At 49.5% G+C, this 14,568-nt stretch overlaps 5 protein-coding genes across 5 annotated transcripts; 4 read left to right on the top strand and 1 right to left on the bottom strand.

Moving 5' to 3' along the window:
• Positions 1 to 1,790: 1,790 nt before the first annotated feature.
• On the top strand, positions 1,791 to 2,138 carry GT037_007047 (uncharacterized protein; the record flags this gene model as incomplete). The annotated part of the gene is made up of 2 exons (XM_038932094.1): positions 1,791 to 1,951; positions 2,006 to 2,138. The coding sequence occupies 2 exons, from the start codon at positions 1,791 to 1,793 to the stop codon at positions 2,136 to 2,138; spliced, it is 294 nt and encodes a 97-aa protein (XP_038785566.1).
• A 780-nt stretch (positions 2,139 to 2,918) lies between these two features.
• GT037_007046 (nucleotide-binding domain-containing protein) lies at positions 2,919 to 6,090 on the top strand (the record flags this gene model as incomplete). Its single annotated transcript, XM_038932093.1, has 5 exons — positions 2,919 to 2,943; positions 3,008 to 3,304; positions 3,351 to 3,451; positions 4,308 to 5,445; positions 5,495 to 6,090. 5 exons carry the CDS (start codon positions 2,919 to 2,921, stop codon positions 6,088 to 6,090), a joined length of 2,157 nt encoding a protein of 718 aa, XP_038785565.1.
• A 491-nt stretch (positions 6,091 to 6,581) lies between these two features.
• Positions 6,582 to 7,651, top strand: GT037_007045 (tricarboxylate transport mitochondrial precursor; the record flags this gene model as incomplete). The annotated part of the gene is made up of 2 exons (XM_038932092.1): positions 6,582 to 6,788; positions 6,842 to 7,651. The coding sequence occupies 2 exons, from the start codon at positions 6,582 to 6,584 to the stop codon at positions 7,649 to 7,651; spliced, it is 1,017 nt and encodes a 338-aa protein (XP_038785564.1).
• Positions 7,652 to 7,720: 69 nt separating this feature from the next.
• Positions 7,721 to 10,580, bottom strand: GT037_007044 (duf-domain-containing protein; the record flags this gene model as incomplete). The annotated part of the gene is made up of 2 exons (XM_038932091.1): positions 7,721 to 8,681; positions 8,731 to 10,580. 2 exons carry the CDS (start codon positions 10,578 to 10,580, stop codon positions 7,721 to 7,723), a joined length of 2,811 nt encoding a protein of 936 aa, XP_038785563.1.
• Positions 10,581 to 12,726: 2,146 nt separating this feature from the next.
• GT037_007043 (uncharacterized protein) lies at positions 12,727 to 13,908 on the top strand (the record flags this gene model as incomplete). Its single annotated transcript, XM_038932090.1, has 1 exon — positions 12,727 to 13,908. One exon carries the CDS (start codon positions 12,727 to 12,729, stop codon positions 13,906 to 13,908), a length of 1,182 nt encoding a protein of 393 aa, XP_038785562.1.
• Between the last annotated feature and the right edge of the window lie 660 nt (positions 13,909 to 14,568).

Here is a 14,568-nt window from a genome sequence, read left to right as displayed (position 1 = left end):
ACATGCTTCATCAGGTATAGACCTCCGTACAACGGCCTCATCCGTGGGTTCCCACATGGCGTTGGAGGAGCGATAAGCTCCGCCTTGGTATCGCCGTGGTGACACTGCCGAACAGTCGAGAATTGCTTACCGTAGCTACGAACATGCCTTCCTTGTAAGTTCAGCAGCTCATGCTCAATTGCAATCTTTTGCAAAATGTTCTAAGAGCTGCTACTTCGCAGACGACTCCAGTGATACGCTTGCTTCGCTTGGATCGCGGATTACTGATCTTGAGCCAAGTAGCACACGATGAACTGTTATCCCGCCCGTCGATCCCATCGCTAATGCCTACCCCATAGATGCTGCTGATCAAAGCTTATCCGTAGGACGTATCGATGCTGTAAACCAAGGCTACGTTGAATATTCAGTGCCAAGTGAACATGCTCTGAAAAGCCGACCAGACACAAATAACCGAAGAGCCTTGTGTAAGGAAGCTCGGGTTTCCCAACCTGTGTCTCCTTTGGCAACTACTAAGGTGTATCCTGCAGGTATTCACAATTGTATACAATAGGAATATAGATGTTTGGAACACAGCAAGTTCGACAATACAGACAGGATAGTCCATACTCTAGTCCGTGTAGTAAGACGAAGCCATAGGCCACGGTATTGTGTCGATTCTTGGACTTTGCAGTATGGGCGGTAGAAGATTACGCCTCAGCGAAGAAGGCGGGTGCGTGTTGTTCTCCCAAGACCCACATCTTCATCTTCTTCCAACCGTGTCCTCCTCTTTGCCTTCACTGCTATCCTACAGCTGCGCTAGTATTGGTAGATCAGTGTACGTTCTCGGAGTACATTCAACAAATCCCTATCGTTGGCGTTGTAGCACTGATCTCTGAGAGCGCTGTCATGGCCTGATCCGACTGATCTCTGATCTTTGTCAAGCTGTAGAAGCCTAAATCAAATCCGGTCCATATCTCGTGGATTTGGGCAGAGGTCGTGATTGTTCAAGCCTTTCTTGATGGAGATAGCACTGGCCCCGACCTGACGGGTATGGTGGTATGAAGTCCAACTCGCGAGTCGATGATTCGCTTTACTGCGTTGCTCCGTGAATAAAGAAAGGCGACGGCGATGTCGCCCGCTAAATGACGGCCGCACCTTCGCTCAAAGCGTTCAAGGATTGCATCTTGTTGGTCGCGGTCTTGGTCCTCGTTGTGCTCTCCGCACAGGTTTGTTTTAATGTTCTCAGGATCATCTGCGTGTTGGCCTCGCTATCATGGCTGCTAAACAAGCATGCCTCTCCCATTTTCTTCTGAATACTTTTCTAGAGAGTTTCTTGCCTCTTCGCTGGGCATTGCAAGTTTGATAGTTGACAATGATGGTAGTAAGGAGTCATCAGCTGTGCGGACGTACCTCATGGTTACTGTGCCTGCATTCCAGGGTTTTTAAGCTGACTGTGTCCGACGTCGCACTGCTACTTCCGTTCGCCCCTGCTTGTGAGGCGGAGACACCGCCTTCGCCAAGCGTGCCCATGACAGCGCTTTTCCTTCGTCTTTATCTGCGACAAGGTTTCTGAAAGCTTGTTGTAACTGCGCGATTTTTCCTACTTTTCCTACTGAACGCCTGAAGCAAGGCCGATAATTGTGCGGGTGGTGAGTGGTGAGTTGAACGCTCACGGCCACGGCCCGCCAATTGGCTAACCTAAGCCCCCCAAAAGGCGTCAAATAGCGCTGCCGCCCGGCCCGTAAACATGTCACTCATTCGAGCTGACACGCGCCGCGAAAGTTTCCTGGAGCATTGGCCTTTCCGCTGCAATGTCACAGGGAAATTCTTGTCGAGTCAAGCCCGCAGAGACATTGTTAACGGCTGGTCTAAGATACTCACGATATGAATACTGGTCGCCTGAAGTCGCACTTTGCGTCACTGCAAAATCACCGAAGCAGCGCCGAAAACCCCGTTACGAATTTGATTTGCTGTAACATTTCTTCTTCAATCGTACCACAAAACGTCGCAAAAGGTTTCCGGTCAGGAACCAACATTGCGATACTACTGTGGACTTGAATCGGTCGACTCAGCCCTGGGTTGAGGCTGTCGGGAGCGCGTCATCCAATCCAACGCTACCGCCAGTCCCACAAGTGTCGAAGCTCGACGTCCGTCTCTAGTCGATTGCGCAGATCATTAAGAACGCACAGCTCCGTTAAAAGTGGCGCTTGCGACACTTTTGGTGTCTAGCCTGGTATCTTGGGGTCCGGGGGATCTCACTTTCTGAGCGCTGTCTCCTCAGCCCAAATACTTCCACCTGGAACACTACGCGACCACCCTAGAGCGACCGCCCACAACGATACCCCAGAGCGCCATTTCCAAGCAACATCCCAGAGCGCCCATCAAACTGTCAATGAAGCTACCAGTGACGAAAAGCCCCCGACATCACAAAGTAATGCCGAGTGATTGCTGAATTCACTCCCGCCTTTCACGAGATTGCACCCGTGGTTCACAACACGGCTGCTGACCGGGCGCTCGGCATTTTTTCTCGACGATCTATTTTGTTTTCCAACCCCTCGTGGTCCCTATCGCTCCTCAAAACCTATACACGATACTTTTAACTACGTTTAATTAACAGCCACCAAAGCCCTGAGCAACCTAATCCCGGACTAGTCGCCATTTGCTGGCCCAACTCCTGAACTTCACAACTCCCTTGGCTCTCGAGCCAACCAAATACCCATGTCGGGAGTTCTCGACCCCGAAGCTGGAATCTTCTATGGCGTTTGCTGGGTCGTTGTCATTATTCGACTTATTTCGCGAAGAATACACCGTGGATCATGGAAGTTATTACAATTGGATGATTACCTAATTCTTGTAGCTATGGTTTGTGATTCACATTGTTGAACGACTGTAGGTGCTGATCGATACCTAAGGCTACAGACACAGTGCTTATCGCTATCATGCATCAAATTGCAAAGACTAGTAGTACGTAATTTCCATGTATGATCTACAAGTGCGACATCTGCTGATTTCTTGTGTCAAACTTTAGGCAACTTGATACCGCCTGGAGACGATGTCTCTCAATACTCCAAGGCTGAGATCAAGATGCGTGTATACGGGTCCAAGCTCGTCTTGGTAGTAGAGCAGATGCAACTCCTTACGATATGGTTGGTCAAGGCCTGCTTGCTCATAATGTACAACCGAATGACGCTCGTTCTGCCGCAACACAAAATCGTCGTCGCTACCTCTATCTACGTCGCTGTCGCATTCGTGGTCATGGAAGTACTATATCTTGGGGTTTGGTGCAGGCCGTTCAATCAATATTGGGCAGTACCTCCCAATTCGAGTGAGTGACTTTGCTGCCTGTGTTCACACAATACTTACGATAACAGAACAATGTTCGGCAGCAACAAACCATCTCATCACCAACGCAGTCTTCAACATTTCCAGCGATTTGATCATCCTAAGCATACCCATGCCGCTGCTCTTCAAAGTTCGTCTACCCAAGAAGAATAAGACTATACTGTTTGTGATCTTCTGCATAGGGGCATTCACTATTGTTGCTGCAGTTCTCAATAAGTACTACTCATTTACGAACCCATTCGGGACTGAGTGGACGATCTGGTATCTTCGGGAGTCATATACAGCTATACTCTGCGCCAACTTGCCCCTCACTTATCCACTCATTCAACGCGTCTTTGGCCTAAGAAACTGGAACTCGCACACGTATAGTGCTGATAGTCCATACGGGCCTAGCTCTGTCACGCGAGCGCAACAGTCCTCGCATACCCACGCTTATTGGCCAGAACCCAGACAACAACAAATACCTAGAGGCTTTCGGGATATCTTCCGACGTACAGAAAGTCAAGAAGACATGAATGGCGGTCTGGGGAAACAGAGAGAAGACAACGATCCACAATTTATCACCAGTGCGATCGAGATGGAAGACGCGAGATCACAGCGGGTGTCGAGTTTGAGTACTCCTGCGAGTTGGCGGACGTCTGCAACGACTGAGGGCCCTAAGGATCACGAGCCATATCATGCTGTTTGAAAAAAAAAATAGACAAATTCCCATGAACAAGGATGAGCTCTACTTGCGCCCACACACCCGACTGACTACTCGTCCCCGAGCAAGGCATTATTGAAGATGCACTCGAAGGGATCCGACACTGACATCGACCCGTCGTCTGAGTGAAGTCGTGTCCTCGTCATCGGGTACCTTTAGCACCATGATGGATGCGCCCAACTTGGAACGCTAGCCATCAGGTACTCACACGGGCAAGACATTCGAAGTACTTCAAGGTTTCTTAATTCACACATTTCATCAGGGTTCCAAGTCAGTATTCTAGGATTGCAACACAATGCACATTCACGACGTCCTTATCATTGGTGGCGGGCCATCAGGCCTAGCAGTAGCAGCACGACTCCGTGAACACACACCATCGGCAACCTTCACAGACGATGAGCACCAACGATACCACTGGATCCGGAAACATGGCCGAAAAATGAACATCAAAAACTACCGAACGAATAAGGACTCATTACCAACGCCACCCTCCACCCCCGGTAGCTCAGAATGTGGCTGCGATCATGATGTACCAACCGATGAATTCATAGACATAGTGGTTCTCGATGCAGATGGCGCAGACTGGATGTCCAAATGGAAACGCCTCTTCAAAACCTTTCGCATCGATTACCTTCGAAGTCCGATGTTCTTTCACGTTGATCCCGCTGATCGTGATGCACTGCTCGGGTACACGTATGAAAAGGAGAGGGAGAAGGACATTCAAGCTTTGCCTGGCGTTGCCGGAAAGGAAGTCAGCAAGCATAAAAAGAAGAAGAACTTGAAGACGCAAGGGCGATTTTTGGGTCGCACACCCGATGTGGATGAAAGGGATCGAAAAGATTACTATGTGCCACGTACCGATCTATTTGATGCGCATTGTGAAGAGGTTATCAAGAGATATCGACTTGGCAAGGATCTATTGAGAAAAGAGAGCGTCATGGACATCCAATATGACAAGGTTTCGAAGTTTGACAAGACAGAGCTCAGAAGTTTCATCTCTGATGGTGCAGTGGCGGATGAGAGAAAAGTATTTCGGGTCGAAACAGACCAAGGCGCACGCTTTGCACATCTAGTTGTGCTGGCTGTCGGTCCTGGGAATGCGCCATCGATACCCCTCGTTCCTGGTCTACCTACTCAACATCCACACGAAGGCTTTGCTCACGCGATGCAGATTAAGCAATTTCCACCATCTCATGTGATGGCTAAAATTCAGGCTCGTCAGCTGACGAGTATGCTCATCGTCGGTGGCGGCTTGACGAGCATCCAACTCGCAGATTTGGCGATTAAGCGGGGCGTCAACAAAGTGTGGATGCTCATGCGTGGACCACTTAAGGTCAAACATTTCGACGTAGATTTAGAGTGGGTCGGCAAGTTTCGGAACTTCAAGCAAGCTGAGTTCTGGACGGCAGACACAGATGAAGGTCAGTCGACGTTCGTGCTTGGTTAATCTTGACTAACGATGGCCGGTAGAGCGCTTTGATATGATTGTACAAGCCCGCAATGGAGGTAGTATGACACCACGCTACCGGAAAATTCTCGATTCGCATGTCGCGTGTCGAAAGATCGAGCTACGTAACTATACCAAACTCCATTCCGCGAAATGGGAGCAACCATCCAAAACATGGGCCTGTGAGGTGTCTTCGGCAGAATCAGTCCTCAAGCTCCCGCCTGTAGACTATATGGTCTTTGCAACCGGTATCCAGTCTGACATCCGTACTATTCCTTACCTTCAGAGCATCCAACAACAATATCCAATCAAGTGCATTGGCGGTTTACCATGCCTGAACGAAGACTTGATGTGGGACGACAATGTTCCTCTGTTTGTGACAGGACGACTGGCCGGATTGAAACTGGGGCCCGGAGCACCGAACCTAGTCGGGGCAAGAGTAGGCGCTGAGAGAATTGCTTGGAACGTGGACGAAGCTCTCAAGAAACTGGACAAGCTAAGTAACAATGCGCAAGACGAGAGCGGTGACAATAGTAGCGATGAGAAGATGGTTGCCTATGCTGCGGCAAGGGATAATCGATTCGATAGTTTGTTCGAGTTAGACGATGCTACCGCCTAGTCACAGCAGGCTATTCAGTCTTACGATCAATCGAGTGCGAGTTCAAAGCCGCGCGTTATGTTGACAAAGTCCTCGGTATATTCGCGGGCGAACGGCGCTCAGTCTTGGTAGCATGAATTATGAGCGAACAAAAATAGTCAGGTCAAGTTGCGCGGGACATGAATGACCTAATGCGACGATCAACTCCAAATAGTTTCGCAAATTTGTCCTTATCTTTCAAGGCGTAATCCAGTTATCTTTCCTCAAGCCATTCATGGATTGCCCGATGATCTGATGTCATCATACATGGTACAATAAATGAATTGTTCAGCCCCGTCTCCGAGATCTTGAAACACTCAATGGGTGTGTATGCACCCTGATTCAACCTCGCGATCATGGTTTTGTGGCTGTAATCCCCCGTTTTGACGTGTCGCTTTCGCATCGGTGTTGCTGAGGCTGTCGGGAACGGAGCCGCTGGTTCGGCTATCGGCTGGCTACTAACCTAAGCATCTATGATATTTCCCGTCGACCGCATCACTTTCCATCACAACATCATCGTTATCCTGATTTCCCTAGACACAAATGGTTTCAGGCGCCAATGTAAGCTCGCCCACAACTCTCCCAAGCGCATCATTGACGATTACAAGGACAAAAGCACACCCGCAATAGTCTCTTTGGCAGCTGGCGGCATTGCTGGCGGTGTGGAAGGCTTTCTTTCGGTACGCCCAAAGAGGCATTCCGGCCTCGGTCTAGTAGCTTATTCCACTTGCAGTATCCTCTCGAGTTTGCCAAAACGCGTGTACAGTTGAGAGCTGAGAAAGGCGTACCGACACCACGAAACCCTTTCCTCGTCGTGACTCAAGTTTATCAAAATGAGGGAATCAAAGCGCTTTACAAAGGCTGCGGAGCGCTGGTCTTCGGTTCAGTAGGCAAAGATGCTGTTCGCTTTCTCTTCTTCGATCAAATCAAGTTATCCTTCGCAGATCCAGAGACTGGCACACTTTCGCCACTTCGCAATCTGTTGGCTGGCATGACTGCTGGGGTAGTCGCATCGATCACTGCGGTCACACCTACAGAACGCATCAAAACGGCACTTATTGATGACGCCAGAAATGAAAAGCGTTTTCGCTCCGGTTTTCATGCGACAGCAACAATCTGGAAAGAGCACGGTATACTCGGTCTATACCGTGGCTTTGCAGGGACTACCCTCAAACAGGCATCAGCGACAGCATTCCGGATGGGAACGTACAATATTCTCAAAGACTTTGAAAAGACCAAGAACATCGAACAGAACACCGCAGTCAATTTCGCAAACGGATCAGTAGCAGGCGTTGTGACAACGCTCTCCACACAACCTTTCGATGTCATCAAGACACGATCGCAGAGCGCAAGAGGTACAAGCACTGCTGAGGCTGTGAAGAGTGTGTTGTTGGATTATGGTATCAAAGGATTCTGGAAAGGCACAACGATGAGACTAGGGCGCACGGTGTTTAGTGGTGGTATACTATTTACGAGCTACGAGGCTGCTGTCAAGCTCATTTTACCATTGTATCCCGGCACGAAGCAAGCCGAAGTATCATAGATGCAAAGAACGACCTAAGACACTGGCCTCTTCATTAGAGACCATTCTGCCAACCTCCGTACCTAACACTTATTGCTTTCCGTCATACTCATCAATAACGCTTACTGGCTTTACAAACTTGCCCAGGGGCTTGTATTCTAAATGGTCCAACCCAAAAGCCTTCGGCCCACCAATTTCGATACCCTTTGGACTAGTCCAGCGATCACTCGCAGTGATACCGATCACTGAGACTAGCAGTCCGTATCGATACTCTGGCGTCCCAATGGCCTCGCCATTTTGCGCATCAATGACCGCAATGAGGTCAGGAACGATAGCGAGTACATCTTCGTTCTTCTCCTCACCAGTCTTACTCCCTTCACCATCCGGTATCCTTATCGCGGCAATGTTCTCGTTCTTGAAGGGTATTTTGATCTTGCCTTGATACTCGCTTCCAGTGCCTTCTATGATCACCTCGCCGTACACGTGGCCCATGTACAGCTTACGCTCTACACCGACAATCTTGCCTTTGAAAAGCGCGCGGCCTGTTTCAGCGCCTCCAACCGCGTCGATGATTGATTGCGCCACACTGTCAATTCTGTTCTCCTTGCGCGCACGGGCTACCTCTCTTCCTATCCTCCACGACAGCGAGATAGTGTGTTCGACAGCCCATCTTCGTGTTTCAGAGCCTGTAACGGGGGCATCGGCTGTTCCGACAGAGCTTCCCATCTGGCTCAATGCTGCTCTAATGACTTGTTCGACCTTCAGATCGCTCGTTGCAGTGGGCATATATAGCGTGTTGCCGTTTCCATCAGCCACTGCGACTGGTGCAAACACGATTCCTCGCTCACCGAACACAACTGGCGTTGTCTGCCATTTTGTAGGATATGCTCGGCCCATCCAATCGCCATCTACACATGGTATGTTCATGTTAGTCGATGCACCCAAGACGAGACCCTGTAACCCGTTCGAACCGCCAATCTCTAAAGGTATGATATGTGTCGCGTAACCACCCTTGATGAGATCGTAGAGGTGGGTTTGAGCGTCCATCATTCTGCACAAGCATCAATAAATGCAGAGTATCATATCGATACGAGACTTACTCGTCGGCAGACAGCTTCTCGATTCCGACTGTTGGGCTTCCAGCGCCGCCGCCGCTTCCTACTCGCGCGTCGTCTTTGAGGTCATCTGGACTTACGACGCGGACGCTTCCACCAGATCGAAGGATACCACGTACTCGGAGCATAGTGGAATATGGAGAACCTCCACCGCCGGTACCTAGGATGTAGCAACCGATGGTGATCCAGTCGAGATCAGTCTCTGATATCCACCACTCTCGGTTAGCCACTTTTGGCTTATACCCCATGATGTCAACTTCCGGTGTTATGTCGACCTGGTCAGCTGCATCTTCGCTCGAAGGCGCCGCGATGGCATCGCTTGCGCTCGACCTGGTCTCTATGCCATCTTCTTCCTTAGTGATATTCAGGTCTGCAAAATCCCCTGCCCTTGAGAAGTCGAAGTCTCCTGCAGCTCTGACCATAAAACGTGTTTTGTTGGCGACATATTGCAACGGAAGATCTTCTACCTCAACAATGGCAACCGTTGTCGCCGAGGCGCCTGCTTCGATAGTCTTCTGTTTAGCTTCCTCACATATCTCAGCTAGTAGCTCTTTCTGAGTCTGCTTCTCGGTTGACTTGACAGTATCGATGAGAGTACTGACACGCGCCATAGCAGCACCGATAGCGTTGGCTACACCCGACCATTGAGGTTTTATCACTTTACTCGCTCCCTTCAGTTCATCTGGAGCTATCACCGCACCACCACCGACGAGCAGAACCGGGAGATCATCAGGCGATGTCTTCATCTTGTCAATGATGTTTTCAAGCATGATCTTTGTCTCAGCTTGAAATGCTTGTACGTTGTCTGCCTGCAGCTTTCCTCGCACGTTTTCCGGTTGGCCTATTGTGACATCAGGTGAAGACGCTACAACGTAGTCAGTTGCTGTAGGAACATTTCCACCGAAGACGAGCGCCTTTTCTGGTAGCTGGTACCCCACTGACTCTGGTCCTACTTGCAATCTCTCCCCAACTTTTCTCACCAAGCTGCCACCTCCCAGTCCTATGCTTTTCACATCGGGGTACGAGAAATTCATCCTAACTCCAGACAACTCCGAGTATGCGGCTTGCTGCCTGGGAAAGCCGTTCGCAAGCAATAAGCCCACATCAGTGGTCGTTCCACCGACGTCGACAACCATCACTGCTCCACCGTTCTCCTGCCTCCCAACAAGGAAAGCAGCGCCACGCATGCTGTTCGTTGGACCAGATGAGAAAGTTCGGATAGGCAGCCGGCTTGCTGCTTCACCACTCAGTATCGTACCATCGTTCTGAGTGATGAAGACGGGGCAGCTCAGTCCGAGTTCCTTGATTGGTGTGTGAAATGACGCTATCGTCTTTCTAGCAAAGGACAAAATCGAGGCGTTCAATATCGCGGCATTTTCGCGCTCCAAAAATCCAAGGTTAGCGACTGTCTTGCTAAGGACGATATCGACGTTTTCTCCTAGTTCGCGCCTGATAATTTCGGCGGCACGCTCTTCTTGCTTCTCGACTGTATCGATTGGACTGAAGACACCATTCACTACTATACTTTTGATTCCTTTCTCTTTGACAATGTTGCATTGCTCCACAATCTCCTGTTGTCTGATGTCGGAGATCAGACTGCCATCCACTTCTAAGCCTCCTTTGATGAGAGCGTAATGCCCGAGGATAATGTTCCGCAGAGAAGCTGGCCAGTCGACGCATGGTGGTGCGTGTTTGCTGAAAGGTCCGGAAAGACGGAGTACAGCGACTTGTGAGAGGCGTGTCCGATCACGAGTCACTACAGCGTTGACGAAATGGGTGGTTCCTATCGTCACGCTCGCAACTGAGGATGGGTCTACAGATGCAGATCTGAACATGGTGGTGATGGCGTCGGCAATGCCATGGCTTGGGTTGGTAGTGGTAGGAGCCTTGTGCCTAAGTCCTGATGTGAGCTCTCATCTTCAACAAAATTGTATCCCGTTTGGATGAATCTTGCGGTATGTGTTCGTTAAAGTTCGTGATAAGGGGATAAACAAGGACACGTGTCGATGAACGTGCAAGAATCGCGTTCATACCAAGCAACAATCCCTCTTCCATCTTCACTGGACTTTGTAGGATCGATGATGACTCCATCAGTGTTCGTCCTGTACGTAGTGTTAGTCTCTTGACACCTGTAGCTCATTTTCGTAGTACTTGCCCGCCAACGTCAACGCCTATGCGCAAATTCTTTACTGTAGCCATGGTAACGGCAAACACATCAAACAAGAAAGTCGCGGGCCTCTGATCAAATTGTGTATTTGCTGGCCGCTATACGTTGATGATTAAATGGATCTGATAAGATTTCGTTGGTGGGGCGGATTAGGTCCGGACATCGGGTGCCCGAAAGCTCCTTCCTGCTTTGCCCATCCCTAGCCCACACCCCACTTCTGAAGTCAGTTCCAGTTACGCGTCGTCTTATCATCAGTAGTTTGCCCACCGTTAATAAAGAAGTATCTATCTACGAGTAGTTCTCACCAAAGCCGATTACTGCCCTTTGAGGACCAGACAGGCTAGAAGTGAGCCGTACCCCTCTTTTTAAGGTACTGAGCGCTAAGACGAAACGACTTATCGTTGTCTTCCCCAACTACACCAGTTCCTCCTGACGTTTGTAAAATCGGCTCGTATATTCGACCATCCATCAGCATAGCCTTGTGAGCCATATTGCCAATCATAGACTAGATGATACATATAAGCGACAGTAACATGAAGCACGAACAAGTAGAAGCAAGGAGTAATGACGATCTGATTCCAAACAACATGCTCGAATCGGTACAGATACGTATGGGCACAGAACAGGAGCGACATTCTATGAACTGGGTTCCGTAGCCCCGAAGTGAATTCTGCTTTGCGATTTGAGTTCGAGGAAAGTGTACCTAGGTAGCCTATGTTCACTGGAAGCGTCATTCACTCATGTCTTGACATAGTAAACAACGGAATGCACGATGAAGCTTTCCGGGGTTAGGAGCTTCAAGAATTTATCATTCTAATGAACTGGTGCTGCAATCGTGTATATGAATCATGATTTCATTTCCACTATGAAGAGTATGTCTTTGTGCCTCGGGGCGAGACGACTGTAGCGAGAGACCAATCGCAACGATGATCTGGCAATCCTAGAGATCTTTCTGCTAGAACGTATGCTGAGGTATAGTCACCATTACCTAGTCATATGTTTTGAGCATACGGCTACCTGAGATCGCGACTTGAGAGAAGAAGTGCCTATCGGGATTTAGCTAGCGCGACGACTAAGGCGTGGTAGATGGGAGTAGTCGGCGACGATTGCACGAGCAGCTTCCATGCTTTACCAAACAAGTAAAAAACATGGCCGCGAGCGATTGTGCTAGGCATAGTGGGCTGAGCAGCTTCGGCACCATATCGCGCAAAGCGATCCCAAGCCACTAGTGCTACAATCAACGTGTCGCTGAGGAAATTCCAGATAGGGTATACCAAGATGTTTCAAGGTTATTTTTGCTGGCGCGACTCAAGCTTGCCGGGGTTGACCGAAGATGGGATCGTGGACGATGGAACCTACAGAAATTGACACTAAGCCCTTTCTCGAGTAACGCCGATGAGGCTCGGCTTAGCGACCCACGTGGCAATCGCCATCCCACGCAAAATTCACGAACCCAGGGCATATGTACACAGGCGCAGTTCTTCGTACTGGATTCATGACCTATATATCTTGCATGTAGCTGACGTTCTGATCCAAGCCTCAAGAAAGAGCAGAATGCAAGCTCAGCATTTACACCTGCATTTACTCCCACGAATGTGCCCACGCTGCCACGCGATAGGCGGTGAAAAGTTCTAGATGTCACGACTTTGCCCGGGCGTGAGGCTAAACTAAGTATCGTCAAATTGTCCCTCGCGTTCGCTTCTTTACGGGAGAACCCTGTCTCCGCGTCTTCTCCAGTTCTTTCCTTTCTTCTCTCCACGTTCCTTTCCCCTGTGTGCGTTTCTTGGTCTGTTCATTCGTTAGCGAAACCCCAAATGAGTGTCAGCTTTGCAGGCAGTTGTCTGCCTCCATCAAGCAGTTTACCACCTATTCGTTCTCTACTGTCGGCATCCGAAGGTCAGGTTTTCGCCGCACTCAGGAATTTGCAGGCTTTGTACTGTCCTGTACGCCTTCCAACTGCCATCACGCATCCAGCGTCGAAACGAGAGCGCACTTCCATTGCGTCACCCCCAGAACCTGTGGATTCTGGTTATGCGTCTCAAGACGAAGGCGAAGATGACGATAACGACGCCACGCCCGAAGAGGTGACAGCAGCCCTCCGCGCTGACCCGTTCGAACGCACTTTTGCCATCCAATGGCTGAACTCCCTCCTGGCGCGCTCGGAAGAGATGGACATCCACGATGAAGTGCGGGAAAGACTCGTCGATGATGCAGGCTTCGTTCTTTCAAGCCTGTTTGAGTCCACTGAGGAGAAGGAAGAGGCGCTAACACGAGACTTTTCTTTCCTTACATCCACTGGAGAGTCCGTCCAGATTACACTGAACGATGCGCCACTATCTAGTACGGACCACACAGCCGTCGGGCTTCAATCCTGGGGTGCCAGCATCGTACTCAGTAGCATGATGTGTGCAGACCCAGAACGCTTCGGATTGACTCAAGGGAGTGCTACAGACGGAAAAAGGATTGTTGAGCTTGGTGCTGGCACAGGGCTCGTAAGCTTAGCGGTCGCAAAATTACTCCCTGCTATTGGTGCTACCCCTGTGAGCATCACGGCGACTGACTATCACCCCGCTGTTCTGGAGAACTGCAACGCTAACATCGAGACCAACTTTCCTTCGAATTCATATGACACACCTCCTGTGGGCACTGCCATATTAGACTGGGCACAACCTCCTGTACACATGGAATCGGTATCCAACCTCCTCATCGCATCGGATGTTGTCTACGCTCCCGAACACGCCACCTGGCTCCGTGACTGTGCAGCCCACCTACTTGCCAAAAATGGGGCTTTCTGGCTAATGGTCACCGTACGTAAGACTGGGAAGTTTGAAGGCATTCCCGATACTGTTGAAGCTGCATTCACCCCTGAGTTGTGTCCAAAGAAAGACGATGGCTTAACGTTCAAGATACTAGAGACAGAGTTCGTAGAAAAGAGGAGGGGTATTGGACGAGGTGACGAGAGCGGATATAATCTTTACAGAATCGGATGGGCATAGATCAAGTTATAATATAGACTAGACCGCGCAAGCGCAAGAAATGGGTTAGTAAGCGCCATGGATACCAACTTTTACGATTTGGATACGTTATAGACATAGACACACTCATAATGAGGAACAACTCTTGTTTATGCACCAATTTCTTACCGATATCTAGGCAGCCAAGCGGCTCCATATCTCTTTCGCCCAACTTGATTCACATTACATATTTCACAGCCATCGTCCTGACAGCGAACCCCTTGTCAGTTATTTTCAAAATACCCACCAACTTCAAACCAACCGCACGAACGTTTTCATTAATATTCATAGAAGCTCAGATTAACGGCATTAGTGATCGCATCATGCTGGAGCTATTCTACCAAGCTCCGATGGTCAATTCCAGCAGTCACGAAGGAATCTAAATGTAGTCGTAAATCGCTAGTTCTCTCATTATCTGTTCAGGTCACTGCTTCTATTTCAAGCTGTTTTAGTTTGATCATTGTTTGACCGGTAGCCTTCCGCCGCAGGTTTTGTGTCAATACTTGAGCTTTCTAGAGATCTCCGTTGGGTTACAGATCAGGGATGCAAGGGCGTCATCTGTGGTACGTCACCGGTATGTTTTTGTACCCTATAGTATGATTGAAGCAGCCCAGAATCTGAAGTCAGCTGGGTTTTCAGTGA

Source organism: Alternaria burnsii (assembly GCF_013036055.1).
Source record: "Alternaria burnsii strain CBS107.38 chromosome Unknown 731, whole genome shotgun sequence".
Taxonomy (NCBI): Eukaryota; Fungi; Ascomycota; class Dothideomycetes; order Pleosporales; family Pleosporaceae; genus Alternaria; species Alternaria burnsii.
This window is presented reverse-complemented; position numbering and strand designations above follow the sequence as displayed.